We start from the raw sequence: 11,679 nt of genomic DNA, 5'->3' as shown, positions 1-11,679 counted from the left end.
AATGCTCTGGAAATTACAGACTGGATATATCATGAGATATTTAGATTAAAGTTGCAAACAAACTTTATTTCTAGGTTTTATCGGTCTTGTAGCCAGAAGACGAAGTTGGGTTCCCTGCTAACTGGAGCACTGCTAGAGGCCACACTCGTGCTTGGTGCTCGCACGGCACTCCTTTACCCATTACCCCAGTGCCCCAACAGCCACGCTGTCTTGAAAGGTAGGCTTCATGCTGTTGTTTGCATGCACGTAATCTTGGGAAAATAACATAATGTGATATAGAGTATGTGTATCTTAAATACACAGACAGATGACATATTATAAGGAAAAAAAATAATAAATTATGCTGTGGAGGACATTTTTGCTGGCATGGTTTGATCCCACTTATTCTACTTGTTCTGAGTGAAACATGCTCTCTGCTATAATGCCCGCATCACGGAACATGAGACGACATAGAAAGGTTTGAGAAGTATGAAGTGACCTAAATGCTATCCTATTTGCAATCATCATCTCGATGCGAACAAAGAACTGTGGAATATTTTGGACTGACAGCGCTGTCCACCATCATCAAAACACAGAATGAGGCAGCATCCTTTGGAAGAGACTCCTGAGACTTGGAGGATCTATTCCAGTGCACACTGAAGCTGTTCTGGCAGAATGTGGTGGTCTAACACCTTACTAAGACACTTTCTGTTAAGATTTCCATTAATTTGACACCTGTCTCAACATTATAGGATAATTGGCTCTTATTTCTGCTCATAAGATAATAAACAGAGGTGCACAAATTGGATCCCAAGTGAAGCGGGAACTTCTGGGATTCTCATTATTCCCCTGCGGTCTATTGCTCCCCTCGTTTTCCTCCTCTCTGCACTTTTCCCACATGATTCCTTATCCACAGCGTGATCTGGGTATGTTGGGGTCTGTAGCTGATCCCAGTGGTTGTCCTTTCCCTCTTTCCATTCTCTTTTATTTGCCTTGCTGTGTTCTCTCCATTCACATAGCCCTCACCGTCTCCCCCTTTCCCTTCTATTCTCTAATTTAGATACACTCGTGCTCAAGTGGTTTAAGAAGGAAGGAAAAACTTCCAGACATCACAGAGTCTACACAACACTCATTACACACACATCAGGTTATCTGAAAAGAGGCGATATGCACTTCAAACATGCTTGCGCCGCTCCCCAGAAAAGCTTCGGAATCACAGCATGATAGACTTACATTCCAGCTTTTTATGCAGCAGAGGATCATCAAGCTCTGCCACTTAAATGCTTTGAGGAGTAAATTAAAATGTCAGTTGTGAGAAGATAAGACAATAAGCTAAATTCTATCATGCATATTGCGTTTCATCTCTTTTTCTCACTCTCACTGCCCTTTTTCCTCAGTCTCCACATGACTTCATTGTCCAACCAGTCAGGTTGTCGGTCCGTTGTTCAGCTGTCTGTCTACCTTCTCTGTAGAGATGTTACGTATGACTTAAATGTAAGCCAATACTGTCATTAATTTCCACTGGCAGTGAGACAGCGGACAGGCTGTCTCTGACAGGATCAAGGAGACACACACACAAGTATGCAAACACATTTTTCTGTTTCTTTCTTTTTGATTTGCTCTCGGTCGTGTTAATAATTATAAAGCATTTGTTTTTGTCAGGCCAGCTTTTTTGAGGCAACACACAATCGCACACAGACGCACGCTTACACAGTGCATATCTTTAACGTGACACACTGTTCTGTTCTAATGGGTGTTACAGGAAACAGAATTGAGCCAGACACGCGCGCACACATAGCAGCTTAGAAGTCTTGCTCATGCATAGCATGAACCCCGCCCGTCAAAACTTGTAGAATTTGTTATCAAGCAACAAAGTTAGTTACCCATAGCCATGTTATTGTGCTTTTAAATTGGCATGTGTTGCTATTGTGATGTAATATATTTATTGAATCTAATTTGAATGATTTTATATTTAGTTTATTTTTAGTTCAGAGACTATGATATCCCTGTAACAAACACATGCTGTAGTTTTCCTCTTTTAAAAGCTCTGAAGCACTTACGAGCCTAGAAGTAAGGAGTGCTGAATTGAAAAGTCAGAAGTGGTCTTTATTACTGTAAAATTGGCCTTGGGTAAGGCATTGACTCCCCCAGCTGACATTTTGTCAGGGCACAGGTTTAAAGACGTGAAGGCTAAAGTGATTATCTGATGTCATAAAAGACATTTTATTATCCCGAGTTTGGGCAAGCTCTGCATTAAGTTTCAAACTTGGATAGTGTTGGTGTTGTTATTGCTTTCTTACCATTTTTGGTATTGTTCCTCTCTTCAGTGCTCTAACCTGATTCTGGTCTTTATGTTTTTTCAAAGCTTTACAATCAAAGTTATGTAGCTGTTAAAGTAACTAGTAAAGTAAATAGTACATATGCAGACATATTTACAGATTTATTACCAGATTATTTCCTTAATTCATTTCATTGTGTGTCCACTGTATATATTTATATTTAGAGTATGGCTCTCATACTTGATGATATAAAGACAGAGATTATGAGAAGTTTGCTGTTCCTAGTGTATTCAGACTATATGCACATGACAATTTTAGGATTGGATAGGATCAATACAGATTATTTATTTTGAAACTTGTTCTGCGTCTCTGCTACAAACGCTCTAAATGGCCTGCATTTGTTTTACTCAGTCCCTAAGGACCCCAAAGCGCTTTACACTACATTCAGTCATTCACCCATTCGTGATGGTAAGCTACATTGTAGCCACGGGCGCACTGACAGAGGCGAAGCTGCCGGACACTGGCGCCACCGGGCCCTCTGACCACCACCTTGATATTTGGCATGCAGCCAGGAGGCAGCCTGGGATCGAACCACCGACCTTCTGATTAGTGGCTGACCTGCTCTGCCACCTGAGCTACAGCCACCCCAAAGATTATTGCTGGACTGGCCTTGGTCTATTCTTAGTTTTCCTATGAGTTCTGAAAGGTGGTGTGTTTGTGGAAGGCTTCTTTACTGCCCTGTCGCTCTAAAGAAATGAAAGGGTTTTTCTCGTTCCTCATACATATATTTGTATAAATGCGTTATATTTTTCTGTTGCATCAACATTTGGTTCTAGAGGCAGAGTGGGAGAACCATTTTGAAAATGATAAATGCAACTCATGTTGGCATGTGTTTGAGCCAGCGTGACAGTCATGTTGTGGTGAGGGGAAACATGTGACACCTATGAACACAAATACTGGCATTTGGAAGCAAAAGGGTAAGGACAGGGTGGTTTATGCTGCTAACATGCAGGTAAAGAGGAATGCAGACCAATGGAGAGCGCGCACCGCACTGTGGAGAATGCTGGTAGTTAGGGTTGCAGTTATCTTTCATGGCGCTCGTCTTTATGAAACATGTGAAGCTTGACGCCGGATCAGCTGATGCCAAGCGTTGTTCATGTTTGATATATGAAAATGCACATATGTGATTATGTGCTTCTGTATACATTGTGTTTGTTTGTTTGTTTGTTTGCATACAGAACATGCAAAGATATTTTAAATCTTTGCGTGTTCTGCAAAGGATCTCACAACATTCTGGAGCTAACCTGCACTACGAGCTAAAATGTTACTTTATTTGTGTACCATTTTAGGTCTGCTTCAGATTACAACAAATGTAGGATGTGCAACTCTGGAGTCTATGGAGAGATTTAAGTGAGGTAGAAAGGCAGAAATTTAATGAGAATTTCTCATTCCGCTTCAAAAGCAGGTGTAAAATGCTAATAATTGAACAAGAGCTTTGACTTTGATTAGGCATTCATGCATAGATTGCATGTTGCGAGTGCAATTGCTTTAAAAAATGACAAAATAAAACAACAATTGACAAGAGTATTTGAAAACCACTGAGCTACCAATTGCAAGGTGCTTTTCTTCACCAAACCCGCGCTCGCAGATGAGTCAGTTTCATTCTCACATCCTGATTCAGCAGATAACTCGCTTACACAACTCCAGCCTCACTTTAGCCCCGTTTTCTTTTTTTCCTGCATTGTTTAAGAATGCTTCTCCACGGGCTCGACTGAAGTGTTGCCTTAGCGAGTCAGCCGGCTAACACAAGATTTGTAATTCCAGAAAACAGGCTTGTGCCAAATTATCTTATTATTTAACGCTCGATTGATGCACACAGCTTGGGTTTGCAGCGATAAAAGTTCTGTCATTAACCTTTATTATTATGTGTTGCTTTATTAGTGGGCTTCAAGTATATACTTGTCTTTTGCAGCTTCTAGATTTAGATATAATATTTGAATACGTTTACACATTAGCATGGCTGTGTTAAATCAGTAGTCTGGTGAAGACTGATGTATTTATTCCTCCTCTTAATGCTAGCAGGTTGTGTAAGTAGAGTCAAAACAAAATATATTCCTTACATATACACACTCTCTGCTTAAATAATAATAATAATAATGATGGATTGCATTTATATAGCGCTTTTCGGGGCCCTCAAATGTGCGATCCTTCAGGACTGTGAAGGAGGTGTAACTCTTCAAATAGTGTATGTGTAATCCTGGCACTAAATGTTTACGTCTGCGGGCCTTTTTCCTCTTAAAGCATCCAGACTAAAAAAAACCCCTCAACTGAAGACCAGTGGGATTTAGCCATATTTATGTCAACTCTAAGTGGGGGTTGTTTAAAGTGATTTTCTTGAGATCATTTCCTGCATTGTACTGCTCAGAAGGAAGTAAGTGGCTTTAGTTTACAGGCTGCCATCCTTCTAGCTCAATGTTGGTGTTTCTTTCTCCTTATTTCTTTCATTTTCTTTCTTCCACTCTGTTGTCATTGTACATTGTGTTGCTTTTAAGACCCATTGACAGCAGATGTGGTGGCGAATCAAAAGGAAACTCTCAGGGATTACAAAAACACGTATTGTTCGTATGCCCATTTCAACTAAATATACATTGACATTCCTATTGTGACATGATACACGCACAGTCATTACGTTTTTTCACTAGTAAAGCTTAAAAATACTGCTTTGTTTTTGGGACTGGGGGTAAATTGGCTATTTATTTCTTTTATACCTGATGATTAATGCAACAAAAGTGAAGTAATTTCACGTAATAAAGTTGTAAAGGACATAAAAGGGAGCACAGCTGTGTAGATTTCCAAAGTTTTTAATGATCTATATATGTGTGTGATTTATGACAGAGTAGTGGGATAGTATGCTGGGTCTGACTGTAGCGCATGGCTGAGAACTATGTATAGTGTCGTTGAAGAGGGGGTGGGAGACACAGAGAAACAGAGATTGTGTGTAATAAGAGAGAGCGCAAGCGAGAGAGTGAGAGGAAAAGAGAAGTGCATGTAGTCAGGAGACATCGAAGAAAGACCGCTTTGGTGATGAGGACACGCAGTGAAGCTGAGTGACTGAAAGAAAGTTGAGAGGAAGAGAAAGATAAAGCGTTAGTTAGAGAGAGGTCAAGTTAGAAATGGAGTAGGTGAGAGAGAAAGTGAGAGAGAGAGTGAGAGAGAGAGAGAGAGAGAGAGAGAGAGCACACAGGCAGCTGCAGGAGAGACGGGACTGGCGGCTCAAATGTGGACGAGTGTACCTCGGTCAGCCCGGCACTGAGCTGTCAGTGTGGGAGGCAGCGTGGCCAGCTGTAGCTAGCAACCGTGAAGCACTCTCACAGAATGGACTTCAAGATGATCAGTGAGTAGTGGAAATGTGAGTTTCAGTGCAGAGCAGTGTCTTCACACAGTTAAGAAATGAAATTGTGGCTTTCTGCTGGTTTCAGTGACTCAGTGGAGCACAGTGAAAATGCAGTTTTGCATGTGCTTTGTGTCCTCCGTCTTCTTTCAGTTGTTGACAGAGAGAACGTGGTGATTTACCGCTGACTTTTCATGCTTCATTGTATTATATCGTGGCTGACAACATGTCACCAACGGACGTGTTTCTTTATTACGTTACTTAGTTATTTAAGTTTCATTATTAGTCATTTTAAAACCTGGAGAGTCTCATAGACTCTGTGGCTGGTATTACTACTTCTGTTCTTGCTTTCTAATTGGTGCAGAATGCAGACATACACTTTCAGCAATGCAACTGTCTTGTGGTTTTATTGTGTGAGGTTCAAAGCTGTTCAAAGAGATGTCTTCATTTATATATGTCATTTTAAGTTGTTTACTGATAAAGTGAATGTGTATGTCACTAAACACAAATCTTGTATAAGAAGACTTAAGACTTAAATTTAAAGTGTGATGATGATCAACTGTTGTTGCTTATTGTAACAAAATTGAGGCAGGGGGCAGTAGAAAACGCTGATTTCAAATTTTTAAAAAGTCATTTTGTTATTTAAACATTTGACGATGTTTGAAGACTGTCTTTGAGAAAGTATTTTGCGTTTTGACGTATGAGAAGCTGCAGAAATCTGGGTTACTTCACATTGAATTGATCCTTAAAGTAAACACTTCTTATATCTTTATAACTTAGTCAGAGGTTTGTTTTTCTCAGTTGTGATGCTTCTCAGTGTTTAAAAAAATGGACCGTATTCACATGACAATGTAACTCAATTACCTCCTATATGGATGACAGTTTTAATAAGCAGCAACAGTTAAGACAGTAACTTTATGGAACTGTTTGCTTGATTAGCTTGAACTTTACCTTTGTTTTTGTTTTTTTCCTAGTCCTCACTGAATGTTACACTTACATCTGCAGCTCGTTCTTTGTGTGTAAGCGAGTTAATATCTGAACCCAGTGGTATACTCCCTGATAAGCCAGCAGTCAGACAGATCAGTGTTCGCTGCTGCTGCTGCTGCTGCTGCTGCTGTGTGTCTGTGAATGTTACTGCAGTTGTGAATTCCAAGTACGTGCACTGTTTATTCTTGAGTGTTTATGTTTGCTGCTGTGCAAGTGTTAGTTTGTGCTCTACTGCTGTGTACTACTGCTTGTTGATTTTCTAGTGTGAATGTGTATATGCAAACGCAGGGGAATATCTCGGGTCATACAATGGACTGAAGGTCTGGTAAGCCATTAATTGAGCCAAAGACCATGAGTTTAAAATTTCTCGCAGATAGAGCACTGTGCAAAAAGTGAAAAGAGCTACTCTGCATTTCTTTATGTTTTGCCAAGAGATGGGCAATTGGACCAACGGTTTATTTAAACTTGTGCAAACAAACATGGTAATACAGTTGTACAGTTCTAACGAGCTTGAACGTCAATATTTGGCACGAGCACCTTTATTCTTCAACACAGCCTGAACTCTCTGAGGCAAAGTTCGTTTAATTTCTATAAGTAGTCTTCAGGAATAATTCTCCAGGATTCTTGAAGGACATTCAAAGCTCTTCTTTGGATGTTGGCTGCCTTTTGATCCGTTCTCTGCCAAGATGATCCCACAATGCTTCGATAATGTTGAGGTATGAACTCCGGGGAGGCCAATCCATGACTAATAATGTTCCACTGTGTTTGTGTTTTTACTGAATCCGTATATGCTTTCATTGCATTGCCATTTTGTTTGGGATTATAGTCAATTCAGATGCTTTCTACATAGTATTGAATGGTGGATCGAAATCGGACTGTTTTTCTTTTTCCTTTCTAATTTGTTATTTCAATTTTCAAAATTGAACCAGTAGCTGTTCCTCCATGTTTTACAGATGGTTGTAGACACTCACTGACAATTACTGTTTGGCTATTTGAACAAACATTTCATATTTGAATTCATTACACCATCAGGACTGTTGGAAGTGATTTTTAGTCCAGTTCTTGTATAATATGGCATACTTTGACCTTTTCTCCCAGGTTTTCTTCCTTAAGAATGGCTTCTCGACAGCCACTCTTTCATTCTGATGTGGCTTTGGACATGACTTTCAGATACTGTTCAGCTGCTGTTGATGCTGTTTTTGTATGTTTTTTCTCATGCCTGCTGCTTCTTTTGTCCTCTGCTTTTCCAGTTTCCGCAAATATTTTTAAGGACACACTGCAGACCTTGCTAAGCTATGACACGTTTTAACCTCATGGTGGAAATGCTTAAGGAAACCACTTAAAGTTGGTTCTTTAAGTACTTTGGCTTAACAAACAATAAGAAATAAACAAAAAAAAATTCTATAAAAATGATCAGGGGCAAGTGCTGTACTGTAGTAAAAATCGCAAAAACTTTAAAAGACCTTCAGACAGTCAGGAGAATTATTAATCAAGACCATTAAAAACAAACAAACAAAGTCTGGATCTTGAGAAGCAAGATATTTATTTATTTTTAAAAGAGGGGCAACTCAAGACTTTAACACAGTACTTAAAAAATAGCATGTTTCACAAGATATTGGTGATATATTTATAGGACACGTTTGTGCAACACAAACCGCCTTAGACCTTAGACCGAAGCTGTTTGTGCTGCACCTGCTTGCTCAAGTATGTAGGGCACACGGAGACGTTGTCATCAGCTCTAAACGTACTTCTGAGAACAGTACATGCAGTGTGTGTGCATGCACATGGCTGGCAAGTCAACAATCATGTTCAAGGTTCATCTTGTTTGGTTAGTATAAATAAATGTGATTCACTCAAGAAATGCTTCTCCCGTTTCGTTTCATGTTGATTGATCATTTGGACAAAAGTTTCCTCGCGTTGCTTCAGTTTGCATTAGGGTGAAGCTCTCAAAGCATATGCTCACTGCATGTAATCAATCAGTGCTGGTTGATAAGACTGCTGAAGTGATGATCACAACTGAAATAATTCAATAATGTGGCAAAAGTAACTAAAGTTTAAAGTGTTCATTTTAAATTTAAAAGTGTAATAAAACTGACTTATTGATCTATCTAAAACAAACTCAAGTCCAATATTTATAGAGCATGTTTTAAAAGGGCCACAGCTGATTGAGGTGCTGTTCACGTTATGGGACAGACAAGAACAAGATTATTTCACAGTACGGAAATGTGAATCAAAATCAAAATGTAAATAAAACAAGTGAGATAAACCTGATACCTTAAAACAGAAGACAAATCTAGAATGAATATATCGAGAAAATAAACACAAGAAGGAAAATGTGCACTTTAAACATTGTCATTTCCCAGCTCTCAGTGGCATGCTGTTTGTTAAAACAGAGGTTTAACCATAAAAAGGATGTTCAGACCATGCACTTGATCCACAGCTGTATTTAGAATGCAAACACACACACTCACACATATTTATATTCCGCATGCATTATAGATGAGGAAGCTCATGCATAAAATGCACAGGGACATCATGGTCATTTAGTCCGTGTTCGTGCTCTTTCGATCTCTTGATGCATGTTCAGTTTTACCCGTCAGTGTTGCTCAAACGAACGATTACGATGTGTAATTTGTAAGCGCCCTATTTTCCTCAGTCCAATCTAATCCACAGCCTTCTTCCATTGAGTAAGTGCTCCGTGCGGTTGTTTATTTTTTTGTCACTGTTGACATAGTACAGTATGTGTGCAGCTTGGCCTGAAGAATTCAAAGATAGCGTGCCCGAAGCAAGCTAATTAAATGTTACCATTTACTTTGACAGAAAACATAGATTGTCACCTCTTTACGGTTTGGATGTTTCTTTTTATTTTAATGCACATTTGCATTTCATTATTTCTGCAGAATCTCTTAAGACCTTTTTTGTTTTCCCTTCACTCCCTTGGCTGACAGCTTCGTCCATCTGTGTGTTGTCTTGTTTAAAGGGATGAATAAATGAATGATTGAGAACACTGCATGGTCATGAAATTCATATAGCTAATTTGAGGAGGTGTCTCAATTTCCACTTCACAAGGCTTGCTTGCAATAACACTTCTGGGGTAGAATTGTGGAGATTGATCATCTATATGAGAAAAACTATCACTGTCATTTTAATTATTTAACACAAATTAACTGTTTTAAAGTCACCTAATGGAACTGATGTTTACAGTTAGTTCATTCTGATGGAGCTTATACAAGTATCTGTATTTTAGCGCATCTGTACAAGGCAACAAGAAGAGCATCGACTTTATGTTATTCGATTCAGCCTTTTCAGTTTCTGATCTTTTTATGCAAGTTAAAATGGTTTTGTTTCACAGCATTTGTGTGAAATGGCATGTTAAAAATGGGATAATATTTATTCTACGTAATCTATCTATGTAAGCAGACTCTTCAAGCCACATTTCTCTTCTTCACCTGTCAAATTATTTCTATTGTGATTCATTAAATGCACAAGTGTCGTTGAAAAATGTGCTCAGACCTGTAACTTGCAGTTCTGTCTCTCCGTAGGACATTTAAAGGATTTAGTGGTTTCTGCTGTCTCTCTAACTGTGATAAATGGCTACAACTTGCTCTACAATGTAAACTATAGAATTTCCAGCTATTTTTACTGATTCCTTCCTTCCTATCTGTCTTCTTTCATTTGCTTTGTTAATTTTTCCCTCTGTTTCCTCTATCGTACTGTTTTATTTCTTATGCAAAGTATTTTTTTTCCTCCTCAGCTGATATTTTCCTGCCTCCCTACTTTTTATTTTATCGGTTAAATTATTTATCCTTTCTTCCTGCTTCCCTTCCTTCCTCCTTGTCTCCTATGCTTAGTGTGTCCGTCTTCTTATCCTACAAATACACACACACACACACACACACACACACACACACACACACACACACACACACACACACACACACACACACACACACACACACACACACACACCGTGAGTTCATTACACAAGCTGTGAGACCGGATCCACAAATCAAACTGTGTAAATAAGCAAGTTTTGTTCCTGTGGAGCAGCCGCTGCTGTTGCCATGCCTACCTGTTGCACATCTCAAGGGTTACCAAGGACGACCTTTAAGTGTGCGTCTGCTTCTGTATGCATCCGCGGTGTTGTATCAGTGTGACTGTGGGAGGGGGTTGGAAGGTTTCTGTGTATGACAGTTGACAATGACCAGAGAGTCTGTCTAACTCCTGCTGTTCATTTTATTTCAAGTACGTCTCCTTGGATTTCACGAGGTTTTACTGTCGGCAATCTAATTCCCATTAATTCAACACATGAAGCTGATTCTGTGGCAGACATTTCACTCCAACATCTTCCTCCCAACATCCTTAACCATAGAGATATTGGTGACATCTCCTTGCTTTTGTCTGAATGTTATAGATATTTGTCTCCACTTGTAGGAGTATGGAGGCTTGGGAAGGTTAGGTTTTCCCAATGACTAAAATAACTGTTTTATAGCTGAACACAGGTGAAACTTCTCAAAGAGTGTTTCCTGACTGAGCTCTTGCAGTGAGAAAGTTCTGTTTATGTGGCATCCATCCCAACAATGTACAGAATGTCTACCTGGTAGCTCCTGCGCCATTGTAGGAACTGTCCATTAGTCCTTTGTTAGCAGAGATGAGGACAGGTTTTGTGTGTGTGTGTGCGTATATGTGTAAACAGACAGACTAATGGGCCTAACTGAAATCCAAACATAGGATCTGGCAGGTGATCAGTGGTGTTTACTTCCCGTGGGTGAAGTGGAGCTTCTCTCAGTGGATGGAGGAATAGAGAGTGTATAGTTTACTGGCAGTGATGGATCATAAGACTTGGGGCATGCACAAGAAAGCCAGAAAAACAAGGCTTTTAAACTTTTATAGTGAAAGTTAAGTATCTGTTAAGATAATGTTTCACTGTTAATCCCTCCTCTCTCCCTCATTCCTGTGATACCTGCTTTTAACTGGTGCGTGCATGCATGGTCTCTGCTTTGCTCTCATTTCTGACGGCTTCCTTTTACTTAGAATTGTTGA

General features: G+C 39.5%; 1 protein-coding gene across 1 annotated transcript in view; it reads left to right on the top strand.

Moving 5' to 3' along the window:
* The window catches only part of plce1 (phospholipase C, epsilon 1), a 76,922-nt gene that overhangs the window by 37,480 nt on the left and 27,763 nt on the right, over window positions 1-11,679 (top strand). The window contains exon 8 of the mRNA XM_085361418.1: window positions 75-217. Coding sequence (XP_085217544.1) covers window positions 75-217 — 143 coding nt within the window. The remainder of the gene's footprint in view (window positions 1-74; window positions 218-11,679) is intronic.

The sequence above is a fragment of the Diplotaxodon limnothrissa genome, linkage group LG8, assembly GCF_057381915.1.
Source record: "Diplotaxodon limnothrissa isolate DT_005_m linkage group LG8, D_limnothrissa_male_GT1.1, whole genome shotgun sequence".
NCBI classification, from domain to species: domain Eukaryota; kingdom Metazoa; phylum Chordata; class Actinopteri; order Cichliformes; family Cichlidae; genus Diplotaxodon; species Diplotaxodon limnothrissa.
This window is presented reverse-complemented; position numbering and strand designations above follow the sequence as displayed.